Source organism: Leucopleurus acutus (assembly GCF_964270905.1).
Source record: "Leucopleurus acutus genome assembly, chromosome: 2".
Classification (NCBI taxonomy): Eukaryota; Metazoa; Chordata; class Mammalia; order Artiodactyla; family Delphinidae; genus Leucopleurus; species Leucopleurus acutus.
Window position 1 is genome coordinate 109,651,486 of NC_139143.1, and position 16,818 is coordinate 109,668,303.

General features: G+C 42.1%; 1 protein-coding gene across 2 annotated transcripts; it reads right to left on the minus strand.

Moving 5' to 3' along the window:
• Window positions 1-697: 697 nt before the first annotated feature.
• On the minus strand, window positions 698-11,588 carry RWDD3 (RWD domain containing 3). Of its 2 annotated transcripts, none has more exons than XM_082834509.1 (4): window positions 11,494-11,588; window positions 3,540-4,027; window positions 1,288-1,403; window positions 698-1,189 (listed from the first exon to the last, which is right to left on the minus strand). In XM_082834509.1, exons 1-4 carry the CDS (start codon window positions 11,576-11,578, stop codon window positions 1,075-1,077), a joined length of 804 nt encoding a protein of 267 aa, XP_082690635.1. In that variant the 5' UTR covers window positions 11,579-11,588; the 3' UTR covers window positions 698-1,074. The 2 variants fall into 2 exon arrangements, with proteins under 2 accessions (XP_082690635.1, XP_082690636.1); XM_082834510.1 differs by having other exon boundaries at window positions 1,062-1,189; window positions 3,587-4,027.
• Window positions 11,589-16,818: the final 5,230 nt, after the last annotated feature.

Sequence of the window (16,818 nt, forward strand, 5' to 3'; positions counted from 1 at the left end):
CACAGTCACAGAGCAGCACTTTCAAGAAGCACTACTGGCCGTGCCACGGCATCTCCTTATTTCTCTCTCCCATCAGTTATAACTTATAATGACATCACTGTACCTCAGATTACAGTGAGGGAGATTTGCCTGGCCTTTCTTCTATTACTTGGCCCCTTATTTTAGGAGCACAGGTAGCTTCAGGAACACAAATATCCTTTCTCAAACATAAATGCCTGTCTATACTTTTGGTACAAATTTTAACACAGCTTTTATTTTATGGCTTCTCTCCTTACGTCATAATAAATATATTCTGAGATTATCAGACTTTAACAAATTTCATCAGAAATAAAAAATAGTATCTCCATATGATTTCTTCCCTCTGGTAAGCCAAGTTCATTTTGTGTAAAACACTTCTTCCCTTGTAAGTTTTAATTTAAATTGAAGAATTTTATTTTAATTTGACTCTCCAGTCCTATCACTAGTAAGTATCATGCAATTCTGGGACCCCAAAGAAAGCAATTGTAAATCAAGTTCTATAGAACTTCTTTAGTTTGTATTTAAACTAACCATTTATCCAATTCCACAATGAAATCAGTGTTATAATTTTCTTAACATTCAACTTAAAACATTAGACAGAATAATCTGAATGGGGGAAAAATCATTATCAAATGCTAAAAATGTAAACATGAAGGAAGTAAACATGAAAACAAATCTCTTTTTAAAAATTCATTTAATTACAAGAAAATTAGGCAGAAAATTGCACAGTTCCAAACAAATCCTCTGTATAAACACAAGGGCTCATTCACCATCATCTTTTTGTATTTATCTCTCAAATAACATTCCATCTATTGAACCCAGCCTATACTGGCAAAATTAGAATACATGGATATTTTTACTGTTTAATATTCCATAAACAGAATTGGCTTTTGTCCTTAAGTTATGATGGTGTCTGTCATTTTGCTTCAGAGAAAACTCTAAAATTGTTCCCTTATGAGTATTTCAATCAGCCACTCTCAAAATCCAACGCAAAAAACAAAAACAAAACAAAACAAAACACGCTGTTGTTTCACTAAAAGATACCTGTCTTCCACTTCATTTTACCAACCTAAGTACAAATTCGGAGAAAAGCTTCTTAAGTCCTGCAGTTTCAAATTCCTTTTGTAACTCATCCAACGATGAATACTCTTTGACTTCAAATGCCAGAAACCTGCATTATACAAGAGAAACTCATGAATATGCCTAAATTTGTCAGAGTATAATTATCGATTCAGTTGCTTTTCCATCTGCAATAGTACTAAATTATACCTTTTGTGTTCTGTCTGTACTTTTGTTTCAAACAGTACACTAATCATTTTCTCTTTGCATTTCTTTCCACTTGAGTCCACATCTACTTTGCAGGTTTTCTGAAGGATCAGGTACTCCTAAATGATAAATCAGTACGTTAAATACGTATCTTACTCTGAATCTCAAAGTCCTAGTTTGAAAGGAGCCATAAACCTATAGGCTTATTTCCACACTTACAGAGTACTCACTTTCTGAATCAAGCAGTAAGAGAGTTACACAGTGTTTTCACATACTTTGAAGCATAACATTCTGGTGAATGCTGGAGTAAAGAAGGGTCTAATCGAACTACGTAGGCTTAAATATAAACTAGATCTGATTCTGGGGTTAGTTATCTAGATCTTCTGTGCCTCAGTAACCTATTCCATAAAATGGTACTCATAACATCTACCTTATGGGGAAGTTGTGATAATTAAATGAGTTCATACATATAAAGCACTTAGAGGAGTTCTTGGCACAATAGTGCTTAATATAGTACCAGCTACTGTCATTATTATCACTTCCTCAAGGTCGGAATGAAGTTAACAGGCACACAGTACCGAACATTCCAAATTGATGGCATCTATAAATATGTGCCTGTAGTTCTCAATCCTGATATACAGTCTTATAAAAATTTAAGGGATATTTACATTAAATGACATTTTAGGGACAGCTAATAAAAAAGAAAGAACTCCTTAAAAAGTACTCTACATTACCAGAGGTCAAGCCATATGATTAAATAAATTAATTAACTGATGGATCCAATCTGAGAAACAACATCTGCAAAACAGCTACACTTAGCCTAATATGCCTGAGCTGGCTTAAAGAAAAATCTGAGCCTTTTGGGGATATATGAGCAAAGAAATTAATTTGTATTCATTTTGTCAGCCAGTATTTTATCCAAAAGGATCAAACTTTATAGATATACTGTAAATCACCTTAAACTTTGTGGTTCCGGGGCTTCCCTGGTGGCACAGTGGTTAAGAATCTGCCTGCCAATGCAGGGGACACAGGTTCGAGCCCTGGTCCGGGAAGATCCCGCATGCCAAGGAGCAACTAAGCCCATGTGCCACAACTACTGAGCCCGCGTGCCTAGAGCCCGTGGTCCGCAACAAGAGAAGCCATAGCAATGAGAAGCCCACACACCATAACAAAGAGCAGCCCCCGCTCACCGCAACTAGAGAAAGCCCACACACAGCAACAAAGACCCAATGCAGCCAAAAATAAATTAATTAATTAAATAAATTTTAAAAAATATATGTGGTTCCTTGGTCAGACCCCAACCCAATATCTTTATTAAATCTGAAAATCTGTTGTACCTATACACTATAACCCAGCACTACTCTGGTCAACTGAAGTTATTAACCAACAAGTTTTGGGATAAGAGCCCATAACAAAAAGCTAGGTAGTTATCCTACAAATCTTTAAGATGATAGGTTATGCAAGATAAATCTGTTTCAAATAAATTCCATTGTAATTATTCTTGACCCAACCCACTTGAAAGCATAAAACCTATTAAGTGATTTGCAGCTCTTTTAAGATTTAAAATGTAATAAGCAGCTTTCTTTGTCTGGTCCCACATAAAGCAGGTTAGATGAGTTTAGAATGAGAACTTGAAAACTCTGAAGAAGACGATGATTTTGAAAGCAGCTGCTGAGACAAGTCAGGTGGAAAGCAAAAGTTAGGGAGGAGGTGACAAGCTGACAGCCCTAATGATTCTACTTCCACTCACACTAAATCCTGGCTAGGAGGGAACAGCTCCTCTTTTCAGGTATAACAGATACCAAGTTCAAGCGTCAGAACATATCTTTAACTTCCAAAAAGTTAAAATTTTTGCAGGCTACCCAAAAATATACACCTTGCTGTGTGCCTAACGAAGGAAAGAACTATAAATACGCACAAACTTTTAGTGCAAATTTATAAAATTTAGGCTCAAAGCTGATTACAGAAACAAACACTCATGTACCACAGAGATTTTTTTAATAACCTATCACTTTCATTAAGTGGCATGATTTTTAAAACATAATCTTCTACTTATTCTTCAAGCTTTTCAAGTCTGTAGTTGTAATTAGAAGTTAAAGACAGTCTTTAAAAAGAAAGATCCATTAACATGGTAAGAGTGAAAGCAGAAACATCTTAATGATTAATCTGTCCCATTGTTATCAAACACACTTATAGACACACCATTTTAGCAGAAAATAGCCAAATTCATATTCAACATTAAAACTTTTTGGCACCTTGATGTTTTTTCTGTCTCCCTGCAGTAAAATCAGTATTAATTTACCCATGAACATCAGTCTTCCTGTCAGCCTTAAATCAGAAGCCCACTTCTCCACACTTTTGACATATTTGGTCTTTGCTCTCATATGATCTAAATGCAAAAGAGTCATCCACAATCCATCATCCACAGTCGTGCTTGCTGCAGAAGTGCACTTTTCACTGCCACCTCCAGCTTCTGGCCGCTTGAGGATGTGCCTGAGATTCTGCTGAATCCAGAGAACTAGCTCATGAACCATAGGTTCCGACAAAAGGGTCTCTGCTTGCTCCAGTAACTTCTCCTTCACAATCTCACACTCAGCCCTGGTCAGGTGTTCGGAGTTAACCACAATACCAGGCAGACACGACGGGTAATTAACCGGTAAATGGAACAGCAATCGTAAGGGTATATCCGCATCCATAAATCCTTCGGCTCTTGTGAGAATTCTGAACACAGTTCCATCTGTCTCTGGAAAGCATCCAAAAATAATGATTAGCTGTACCTAATTCAATTTGAATGGAACACTAACAAGTTAAAATTTTTGTTTCAAGTGTCAATTTATTTTTCATGTGAAAACTAAGTTATTTTATGAAGAGATACATCACACTAAGAAAGCCATGATTTACAGATTCTTACTTTCAGCCATACATATATATTCATAGAATCATGCTCACCAGCACCCAGGATTTCACTGGCATTTATAATTGCCATTATCCCATTTTTATTAAGGTTACCAGAAAGGTTTCTCATCATATGATGTTTTTCCTCCCCAGACTTAGTTGATAATTCAGAAATTCCTAATAAACTCATATGAACATTCAAAGAAACAGTATTGTGTATTTATAAAATCAGTGATTAGTTTAAAAGTTATACACTAAATCTGGCGAAAGTCATGTTGCAGTGAGTCTGAATCAAACCAAATACTGGATCCCGTGTGGTTGCAGGGGTACAGAGCAAACCATGACTGTGCATACACAGTAACTGCCTGGACCCGCTCTTTTTCACTTCAAATATATTCGTATCAGTGTAACATGAAGGCAGCGGGAGGAACTAAAATTGGGCAGACATCAGTTCAGCTGTTTCTGGCTCCATAAGGAGGAGGGGGAAAGGGGAAAGCGCACACAGGATACGAGATGAAACACTCTGCTCTCTTTCAGATTTGCTCCACTTCACCCCTCTGATGTGTTCCACACCACTTCACCCCACTTTTCAAAAGTTGATAAAACGTCAGGCTGATTCATTCTGCAGGGGGCAGAAGCACACAGATCAGAAGAGCAGAGTAGAACCGAACTGGGTGCTGACGAGGCTCTTTGAAGCTAACTTGCCTCCCTCTACCCTACTTCTTTCTCCACAGCCCTTGTTTCATTCTCCTTCACAAGACAGGCAGTCAGATTGTTCTAATTTTCATACCTGGATCGCTGCTCAACACCCTCAACAATGGAAACCTGAGTGCATTCCCATTTTAAAGAACCTAACAGAACATTAAAATGGCTCTCTAGCCATCCAATTCCATTTATACAGAAGCTGTTGTTACAGACATGGATTCATATAGGACCAAACACATCCATTACACCAGGTTTTTCTTTAATAGAACCTTCAGTATCAGCTGCAAAGCACTGCCATTTTAGGACACCACCCCGAAACCCAGGCAGTAACCATTATAAAGATCACATTAGGGCTTCCCTGGTGGTGCAGGGGTTAAGAATCCGCCTGCCAATGCAGGGGACACGGGTTCGAGCCCTGGTCCGGGAAGGTCCCACGTGCCGTGGAGCAACTAAGCCCGTGCACCACAACTACTGAGCCTGCGCTCTAGAGCTCGCAAGCCACAACTACTGAGCCCGTGTGCCACAACTACTGAAGCCCGCATGCCTAGAGCCTGTGCTCTGCAATGAGAAGCCACCGCAATGAGAAACCCGTGCACCGCAACGAAGAGTAGTCCCCGCTCACCGCAACTAGAGAAAGCCCGCGCGCAGCAACGAAGATCCAACGCAGCCAAAAATAAATAAATAAAATAAATAAGTTTATTTTAAAAAAAAGATCATATTAAAGTGATATAACTTAAATTTGTATTACATAAGTAAAATATATGCTGCATAAAGGAAGATTTTCCAAACAACTTAGTACATTCCTCTAAAATCCATCACCAGCTTCTCAAAACCCTTCTTTCTTCTATCCTGTTACCTATCCTTTGTAAAAAATATTTTATTATTAAAGTAGGCTCCCTAGATGTCAGTTAGATCACTGCACTTCACTAGATAAAATGGGCATTATAAATAGACCTACAGACATGTGACCACTATGCTAAATAAACCCTCCAGAAATCATCTAGAGGGTCCACTTTCCCTCTCAAGGGGGAGGTATAACTTTTAAAGCTCTTCATTCATCATTCAACAAACATTCACTGAGTACCTACTAGGCCCAAGGCACTGTTCTAGCCTGAGAGAAAACAACGGGTAGGACACAGATCCTGTCCTCTTAAGTCAATCCAGTTCCATAACACGAAATAGTGGACAGAGCCAAAGTGATCCTCCTCAACTTCTCTTCTACACCTAAAAATGTCTTTACTTATAAACATACATACATATACTTTCTATAAACCTGTATTTTATATATTTTTTTTATTTCCATGGAGATAACTCTCCATGGGAATAGCATTTTTTAATGTTTTCTGAACAAAAGGTGCCTCCCTGCTGACAACTTGACTACAGCCCCGTGAAAATGATTTCAGACTTCTGACCTCCAGAACTGTAAGAGAATAAATATGTGTTGTTCTAAGACACCACATTCGTGGTTATTTGTCACAGCAGCCACAAGAAACTAACACAGTATCTGTGCTCACAAAGCAAGGTTTTCCCTGCAAGCAAGGCTCCCTTTCTGGTAAAAACCCTGAAACCTAGAGTGTTCTCCAATCTCTGCCATCTAAACAGCCACCTATTCGTCCCCAGGGCAGTGACCTAACTGACAGAAACAGGCAGTCCAGGGAGAAGGTCTGGAAAGCCTACTGAGCTGGCTCTTCAAATCCTTACCAACTTTCATTCTTCTCTCTTAGTGATTTTCTGGCCCTAGTCAGCAAAGAGAAAAGCAACAGGAGAAAATCTTGACTTCCGCCTTAGAAAACCGTGAAATTATTAGTTATAAGCTTAGAAGGAAACCTACTTGGTCTTCTCTTTGACGCCCTCCGTAGCTACACACACACACACACACACACACACACACACACACACACACACACACACACACACACACACACACACACACACACACACACGAGCTGCAAGCTGAAATTACACAAAATGACGCTATCTCTGTAAGAAAATGAAAATCCCAACAACATACCCCATTCTGCTGATACTTAATGCAAGAATAAAATTACGTATTCTTTTAAAAACTCATTTTCTCCCTAAAACTCTAGAAGTATGTATATTACCCTTCCATTTCTCATCTGCCTTGGTTTGTACATGCAATTAAACTGGCTCTTTTTTCCTCAGAATTTTTCATGTAATCACATGTACTGTCAGTCTGATTTGGGGGGGTTTTTTTCCATTAAAAAAAGAAAACAAGGTTGTCCCTATCTACTTTAAGTTTATTAACAGCTTAGAAACAGAGTGATTAACAGAAAAATAATGGTGTTCTACATCTAATGCTAATCTCTGGCCTTCCCTGGCACCAAAAAACTCTAGTCATTAAGTTTAACTCACAAACTCATCATTCTCAATAAAATCTATGCCCTAGAAAATTTATGCCTGCCCCACAATCTAAAATTTTCATGAGTTCCAAGACTATTTTCATCTATTCTAAAGATTCTACCAAAAGATGTAAGTTTTGCCTCTGGTTGAAGCTTGCATACATATTCCCTAGTTTGGGTTTTTTTGGTTTTTTTAAATAAGTCATTGTACCTTAAAATAAGTATATCAATTTCATAACTAAAATAGGTTAGTTTCAAACCTTATTCTTCCTTACAAGTACCTGAAGGAAATTATGCTCCTAACCACACTCCAAACAACAGAAATTCAAACGAGAGAAACTGAACTGAACCCCAAATTCCATACTGTTATTTTTAAGACTTCACTCTACTTCATAATCACACACAATAAAAATTCAATAAATGCTGTCCAATAACAGAAGATAGTGGAAAATGTAAACAAAATTTAAGAGGATGAGTTCTTCAAGATTCATTTAGAGCCCATTAAGAAATCATTTATATACCATATACAACTGAATTTCCCTATACTTGCTTTTTTTTTTTTCTTTTTTGCAGTTTTATATGTCCTCAGGGTAAGACTTTGTTCAGAAAACCACTAAAAAGCCCCCAACACCCTCTCTTACCTCACTGCACAGGATTTTTTTCCTCTCGCTCTCAGGTGGCTCCCCACAAGTATACATCCACCAGTGCTTCTTTTTATGTTACAGCTGGAATTTTATACATGTTAAACGTGGTTACAGAAAAAAAAAATAAACTAAAAATAAGTGAAGCTAAAAGTGGCAATCCCATCCTTTAGACGTGAAGTTCAAGGCTGATTTGTTTTTAGAGACGACCTCAGTACTGACAATCAGCAGGACACAGGGCTGAGCAGATTTAGAGGGGTCAGTGGGTGACAGTCATGATTCATTTTGCAAGACGGCCCAATCCAATCTGAACATTAGTGTTAGCAGAATACAAAAAGCTACTCTGAAGCTACTGTGCGAACATATCATATGATATTGAGTCTTACACACCTCCCATTTTATAACTTCTTTATCTGTAAGATGATTTCCAGAAACACAACTCCACATATAATGAGCACTAACTATGGCAATATAATCTCTGTGACCTTCAATTACCTCATCAGGAAAATGCAGATTTATAACAATACCAAATCCCATCTACCTCATAGGTACCTACACAGGCATGCACACACACTCCCCTTCAGAACTATTCTGAACATAAGTGGGGTCATGCCCGTTTCTCTGCTCTGGGTGCTCTTCTTGCTCTCTTCTTCCTCGACAGGTGTCATCCTTGCTCTCCAAGAACTGTTTTCCTGATGCAATGGCCGCATCTCTGTTAAGGAGCATGACGCAATGCAAGAGTCCATATACTCTGGAGCCTGGTGGTTACTCAACCAGCCTGAGCATCTGTTATCTTCTTTATAAAATAAAGTTAAGAATACCCCTCATCGGGCTTCCCTGCTGGCGCAGTGGTTGAGAGTCTGCCTGCCGATGCAGGGGACACGGGTCCGTGACCCGGTCCGGGAAGATCCCACATGCCGCGGAGCGGCTAGGCCCGTGAGCCATGGCCGCTGAGCCTGCGTGTCCGGAGCCTGTGCTCCGCAACGGGAGAGGCCACAGCAGTGAGAGGCCTGCGTACCGCAAAAAAAAAGAATACCCCTCATCAAGTAAGACGCATTTAAAGTATCAGGTCTGTGGTAGGTGACCCCATTAAACCTGGCACCCTGTCTGACTGCACAGCACAGGGAGAAGCAGAATACCCCTGGTTTGATCTGCCCACAGCCCTCCCTAGTGGACAGGAATAGGAGCTTACAGAACTTGCACCCATCAGAGACAGTTACACCTGATGCCTCTTATGAGCTTTCTACAACCATCACAAAGAGGCCACAGTGTATGTAAGTCCCCTGAAATTCTCAGCACAAATTAGTCCAGCTAAAAGAATCCAACTATTCAAACTCTTCAATCTTATGACCTTCATAGATGACCCTAGGTTTAGCAGCCTGAGCCTGCCTGGGCTATCTCGTACCAGAAGTGCAATCCTACCCAATGTTAACCTGATTCCGGTGGCAACAAGGAGCAGCTTATTTGAGGGGAAGGCCAGGAAGGAACTGATGGTGTTCAGAATGTTCTTATATCCTCCAACCCAAGCTGACAGTGACCATGACAGTGGTAGCCAGCAGCCCACTGTATATTTACTGAGGTCTATTAAAGAAGTCCTTACCTTACCCTTAATTCCCAGTTGTGAACATCAAACGTCCCAATTTCAATCACTGAATTGTTCTATTCTCCAATGAACCTTTCAGCAACAAAATGTCCTAAGTTGTTACACTGAATTCTTTTATAATTCAATTACTTATTGATGCCAGAACACTGAATTAAATTAATTAGGAGGCATGGCTTGAAAGTCATGCTCAATTTAACAGCAGATAAAGGGTCCACAGTGCTCTTCATATAAAGAAATTGCTCTTTCTTTCTTTCTATGCTTACTTTTTTGGGTTTTCTCTGACCTGTCAGCAGTGTCATATGCTCAACCATACTCATGACCCAGACCACCACCACTCCATCCTCTTTCAGGTGTAATGGGAAATCATAGGTTCATTTTCCCAGGATATTCCTAGTTGAGCCATAATAAAGGAATTTAAGAAAACTGATGATCTCTTCAAACAGCCTGCCTCAAGCAGAAGTAATTATCAATAAAGAGAGCCAGAGACAGCAAAGTAAGATGACGAAGAATAACAAATGCTATCCAATCAGAAGAGAGGTGACGAGAAAACACTAAAAGTGAATAAATCCTTTCATATGGATTTTAAACAATTGTTTCAGAAAGCTACAAGACAGGCTAGGCACTGAAAAGAAAGCGGCTTCATTACATGAATTGGTTCACAGTGCCCAGAACATAACAGTGCTCAATGAACGTATAGACACGGGTGATCAAGAAAGAATAAATGAAAAGGAGCCAACTCCTGCTCTGTAGGTGAATAACACACCACGTAGATACCAGGAATGGATCCTAACCCTTGATGGCTTTCTCACAACATTCAGAACATTTTAGACTACCTTCTTAAAGGTCAACCAATTTATGGTCAGAAGGACAATTTTAATAGTAGCTGAAACATAACAGAAGTTTAAATCTTATGCCAAAAAATTCACAGAATGTATCTGAAAGCTAAGTAAAAACTGAAAATTATGTGCATCACTGCACTTTTTCATAAACTGAAGTTCTGGTTTTTACTTAATAGAAGCCATAGACAGGCAGAGAATAAGTTTTCACTATCATGAAAATATAGCCAAAAGAACCGTTCTAGACTGTAAGCTCCTAGAGGCCCTGAGCAGTCAGTGTCTTTGAAACCCTGTCAGCGCTTCCGGGGTCTCAATAAATGAGTTGAATGATTAATGCGCCCCCAAGAGCCTGTAATTGGCAACCACCCTTCAGCCGACTAGAAAAAGCAGGAGAAAAGCAATCAAACTGAGAGTCCTGACTGAGCACTGGTCGAATTCAAAAATTCATTTAACAAACATTTACTGCATACCTACCACTGTCGTAGGTTCCTGGAGTTTTGTGATTACAAAACGGACAGGGTCCCTGCCCTCTTGCAACTTGAAACAACCAAATACCCATATAGTTAAACTGTGGTGGGTGCCCTGAAGGACATAATGCATGGTGCTTACAAAGCACGTAGTTCAATTTGGGGAAGCTGGATTTAAACTAGGGGTGTCAGGAGAAACCTCTTTTCAAGGTCAGATCTGACGGGTAAGTACAGGACGGCCAGGGAAAGCGTGGGTGGGGGGACGCTTTCCAGGAGGGCGCGGCTGGCTCGTAGTGCTCAGCGAGTTGAGGAGACAGGCGAGTTAGAGAGTGCAACGGCAGAGTGGGGACGGGGGGTAACGGCGGATGGAGGGGGAAGGGCGAGTGCGGGTGCGACGGGAGAGTGGAGGGTGGGACGGACGAGTGGGTGGAGCGGCGCGGGAAGCAGGAACCGGTCCACGGGCCGCAAGAGCCTGAGCATTATGCTGTCCGTTCACTGCAGAGGAGCGAGCAGGGGCGCGATACTATTCACGTTTTGGAGGTCGCCGCACTCTCCCGCGTGCTTCCACACACGCCCAGTCCCGGGGCGTGTCGTTCCCTCATTCAACTACCCCGGCCCCCAAGTGTGGGCCCGGGGCGGGGAGCCCAGCCTTGGTGGTGGGGAACAGAGGGCGCCCAGTCCGTCTGGCGCGGGGGTAGTCACCTGAGCGACGCAGCACTTCCCACTCGCCGGGCCCGCAGAAAATCGCACCCAGGGCCGAGAGCTCCTCCCGCACCGGCTCCGCCATGGCCGCGCCGCTCGGCTGGCTCAACACCTCCCCTTCCGCCTCCGCCGCCGCCGCCCCCGCCGGCCCCGAGCAGCGCTGCAGGGCTGCCACCGGGGGGCGCCCCGCGTCTCCGCAGCGCGCGGCGGGCGGGAGGCCCCGAGAAGCCCCGCCCACAAGCTCCCGCTCACTTACTCCAGACGCGAGGCTCCTCGCCCTCTCGGGGGGTTTCTGTCCGAGGGGGAAGGCCCCGTGGTGTCTGCCAGAGGTCACCGTGCAGCTCACCCGCTGCTTTCCTGACGGAGGGAGGCCTCCCAGCAAAGCCCGAAATTCTCTAACTTTAGCTCGGGCTTTGAACACTAGCCCTTCCCGCCCAGACTTGGCCTTGAAAGGAACTTGGAGGTTAACAGGAGAAAACAAGCAGCGAAGTGACCAGAAGAGGTTAGCCTCTGTCTGGCTCAGAACTGAACTAGGTGTTGGGGGTACTGCAGTTAACAGAACAGACGAGATTCTCCGCCCACCTGGAGGCACTAGCGACCCAGGCGGTCTGGGACACCCGGAAAACGTCCGGGGTAGGAGCAACCTCCAGATGCTGAGAGGCAACTGGAGCTCGGACTCTGGACCAGAACCGGGTTTCTGGGACGTCCTTCTCCTAACAATGGTTGCAGAAGGGGAGGGTTGGACCTACCACCTCTGGCATTCTAAGGATGTGACTGGGGTGACCCAGAACCTTTGGGAGACCTATGCACCCGGGTGCTGGGAGCAACGACGTAATTTCCCATTTGTCTCCCGCCTTCACAGGGGACAGACCTGCTGAAATCGGCCAGGAGAACTCCTGGGCCTTTAGGGGTACAAAAAGTATGAAAATGTAGCAAACGCTAGCTTTTCAGAATTACTTATTTTGTGATATTTGATGCATACAAAGCAATGTGATTCTTGAAGTTCAATAATGAAATGCTCATCCTTGAACTCAGCACTTAAATTTAAGATTGTTTGCAGTTCCAATAGGGTAACAGAATTATCAATCCATTCTGTTTCAACTTTGATTTCATGAACAAGGTTACAGTGATTGTGTGTGATAGTTCTGTCAGTCAGCATCTTTGGCTTGTCCTTTTGTTTGTCAGGTAACAATTTAAAATTTTGCAGCCTCAGATAGTAGCTGGTCTAGCTCATGGAGGTCCCACAATTTTTTGTTTGTATCAGAGATAACATTTTCTGAGATAAATAAGGGATGTAGATGGCTACACAGTGACTCCTGACATTGACCTACAGAAGTCAGGAAAACGGGGCTGATTTGAAGACTGCATTCATGTTACCATCATCAGCATCATTCCCACTGTTGCTAAAAAGAGATTTTAAAAAGGAAAAGATACTGGCTTCCGAGAACAGAAAGGAAATCCAACAAGATAAACTGCAGGAGAAATGCTTCTCAGAGGATGCCATGGGATTTCAGTGACCCCAAGCAATTAAGAGCACTGCTGTGTACATAACTGGAAAGACAAAGGTTTATTTAAACACATAATTGTCTCTGATGTGGCCAATTTTTGTTTAATAATAGTAATAACTCCTTTGAGTTATTTCCAGAATAGCAGTTCAGTAGGTTCATAATTAGCTGCTAAAGAGTTTGGTGAACAAAAGAATAAATTTTTAATTTAAAATATCATTAAATTCTTTTTGATTTTAGCTTGAAGTCCAATGTTAGTATTAAAAGTGGTAGGAAAGGGCTTCCCTGGTGGCGCAGTGGTTGAGAGTCCGCCTGCCGATGCAGGGGACACGGGTTCATGCCCCGGTCCGGGAAGATCCCACGTGCGCCCGTGAGCCATGGCCGCTGAGCCTGCGCGTCCGGAGCCTGTGCTCCGCAACGGGAGAGGCCACAACAGTGAGAGGCCTGCGTACTGCAAAAAAAAAAAAAAAAAAAAAAAAAAAAAAAGTGGTAGGAAAATGTTAATTTAGTTGTTTGACTTATTTATTAAAGATTGACCAAAAATCAAGTAGTTCATATCTTATTTTTAATTTCCCAAATTCAGTATAAGTGGTATGAGTGAAATAATGTGAACAGTAAGACTACAGCCGTCAGAAATATTTGGAGGCAGTCCCTAAAGCCTGCTGTCAGCAAGGTGATGTAAGAGTACCTCAATCTATTTAAAATTTTCTTGTCAGTAGGTTTCTTCTTTGCTCTTCCTTTCTTCATTGATTTCTTAACCTGCTTCTCATACTCCATTTAGTATGTTTAAATAAAAAAGAAGTCGATATGAATGTCTTTTAAATTGATACTATCCTAAGGCCCTGAAGTCCCATGAATAAGTTACTACTCTCTGACATTTGGAAGTAATCAACACAGAGAAAGCATAATGTCAGCTTGATATTTCTCACACTATGAAAATATCAGCTACATGTCAAATATCTAAAGCCTACCTTAAAGCAATAAGTTTTCTTGTATTCATAAGCTACTGAAAATTCTAAATATCTAAATGTGCTATGATGTCTAGACATGTGGATGAATGTCTGGTTAGAACATTTCTCTTTCTCTCTCCACTCCCCTGCCCGCAGTAGTGTATGGTTTCCTAGAACAATATTATTTATACATGAAACTTTTCTAAATAGTTGCTTTCCCAAGACCATACAAAGGAGTAGCTTTAAATCTCTCACCTCCAGTTAAAACCACTTGCCCAAGAGATAGTTATTTTAACTTTTCTAGGAAAACGTTTCTACTCACTTTATCATGTGTAGTATGTAGACTTAAATGTTCAACTCTGTCTGCAATTTTAAGTGAAACCTTGTAGAATTGGGCATAGAAATGAGAACACACAATTTTAAGAGTATTAAGAGAGGTTAAGTGGTAGTATCATGTCAAAAAAGCTGAGAATCCTAATTCTGAAGTGAGTGGGGGTGTGATAAGAAAAGTGATCATATTAAGACCATGAGGCAAGTAAAAATGCCTTCAAGAACCACTAAGAGGGCTTCCCTGGTGGCACAGTGGTTAAGAATCCACCTCCCAGTGCAGGGGACACGGGTTCGAGCCCTGGTCCAGGAAGATCCCACATGCTGCAGAGCAACTAAGCCCGTGCACCACAACTACTGAAGCCCGAGTGCCTATAGCCCGTGGTCTGCAACAAAAGAAGCCACTGCCATGAAAGCCCACGCACCACAACGAAGAGTAGCCCCCCTGCTCGCCGCAACTAGAGAAAGCCCACACACAGCAACGAAGACCCAACGCAGCCAAAAATAAATAAATAAATAAACTGGGGGTAGGGGGGACCACTACGAGTAGGGGACTTCCCTGGTGGTCCAGTGGTTGAGAATCTGCCTTCCAGTGCAGGGGACGTGGGTTTGATCCCTGGTTGAAGAGCTGAGATCCCACATGCTGTGGGGCAACTAAGCCCACGTGCCGCAAGTACTGAGCCTGCGTGCTCTGGAGCCCACGCACCACAGCTAGAGAGAAGCCCCTGCGCCACAACAAAAAGCCCCGCCACGAAAAGATCCCGCATGCCACAACTAAGACCCGACACAGCCAAAACTAAATAAATAAATAAGAACCACTAAGAGTAAAGAACAAGAAAGGCATTAAATGCCCATTTGCCAAATGAACCCGAACTCCAATAAGCTGTGTGCTACTGGTTTTGTCTAAAGGTTTCCTGTATTTACTCACTTCATAAGTGTTCTTGGGCGCTCGTTGACTGTTGGTCGGCTTGACAAGCTGTTTTAAGATACAGAGAGGAAAGCAGCAAGCCTTTGCTCTCTTCAGTCTTTGGTCTAGACAAGTAAACCCAACGTGCAGCCATTGCAAGTTCTTTCATCCTGCTGAGGCTACAAGAATTTCCACATTCCCTGACTGGTGTGACGCTCACTATCACGGTAGAGGTGAAAGCGAAGGGGTGCTGCATGACATGTAACTCTTACAACTTCCCAGAGGAGAAATATGTCTGTAATGCTCAGGAGCATAGTAGGTTTCCAGAAGGACAAAAAGTCAGTGGTGTTGATTGGTCATAGTTATTTGTGTTCCGTTACCATGTGCGAGTCACAAATTTATTTTTCACCCAGACAACAAAATAAAAGCAAGTCAAATGTGTAAGAATTTGATACTGACACTGTAATCATACCCTTTTGTGGAAAGATCTGCCTCCACCTTGTCCAAGTAATCTGTACTCCCTCCAAAAAATTGGTCACATTCTGCCTGGGAGAAACATGCTTGATTCTCACACATGAGTGATACCAAAACAGTTTCAGCTTGCTTTGTGGGAAAACATCCACATGGCCCAGGTTCACTGACATAAAAGTTCAATGCCTTATCCATGTTATAAAAACAAGTCTTCGGTATCATTAGGGATTTAGACTTTGTCTAATGCCCAATAGTTAATTTTGATTACTACTGTAAGTGTATCCTTTTTATTCATTGTATTTTGCCAGTGCATATTACTAGTTTAGCGAGTTTTTATTATCTGGGGGGATGGGGGGAGGGGGTCCGCAGGGCTGGGGACTATGTGAATTTTATAAAAAATCTTTTTCTCCAAACTCGTAAAGGGACTATAAATGAGTAAATGCTGCCATTTTGGCAAAATAGATTCTCAGTGGTTGACAATTAAAAGGGAGTATATCAAAAAATCAAAACTGTGACTGGGAAAATTAGACCTGGATCTCCTTAAAAAAAAAAAGAGTGGGGGCCCCATAAGCAGAAGATGTATTAGCTGCAGAGAGAGGGAGGGGAAAAGGGAGAGAGAAAGGGAGAAAAGAAGGAAGGGGGAGGGGCAAAGAGGAGAACTAGGAAGATGAACGCTTTAGAAGGTGATGTGAAAAGGATGATTTTTATGAAGTGAAGGAAACCATGAGTTAGGAATTCGACTTTATTTCTAGAAGAAGATTGATTTATCAGCTTTTTACACATAGAGAGACCTGAAACTTTATTCAGTAATAATACAAGGCCTGAGGTTTGCTTCAAAATAACATAGGAAGGGGCTCCCTGGTGGCGCAGTGGTTAAGAATCTCCCTGCTAATGCAGGGGACACGGGTTCGAGCCCTGGTCCAGGAAGATCCCACATGCCGCGGAGCAACAAAGCCCATGCACTACAACTACTGAGCCTGTGCTCTAGAGCCCGCGAGCCACAACTACTGAGCCCGCACGCCACAACTATGGAAGCCCGCGTGCCTAGACCCTGTGCTCCGCAACAAGAGAAGCCACCGCAATGAGAAGCCCACACACCACAACGAAGAGTAGCCCCCGCTCACTGCAACTAGAGAAAGCCTGTGCGCAGCAACAAAGACCCAAT

Coding starts and splice junctions, on each gene's coding strand:
- RWDD3 (XM_082834509.1), bottom strand. CDS start 11,578: ATGGCGGAGCCGGTGCGGGAGGAGCTCTCGGCCCTGGGTGCGATTTTC. Junction 4,028..11,493: donor GGAAGTGCTGCGTCGCTCAG/GTGACTACCCCC, acceptor GATGCTTTCCAG/AGACAGATGGAACTGTGTTC. Junction 1,190..1,287: donor GTACAGACAGAACACAAAAG/GTATAATTTAGT, acceptor TGTATAATGCAG/GTTTCTGGCATTTGAAGTCA.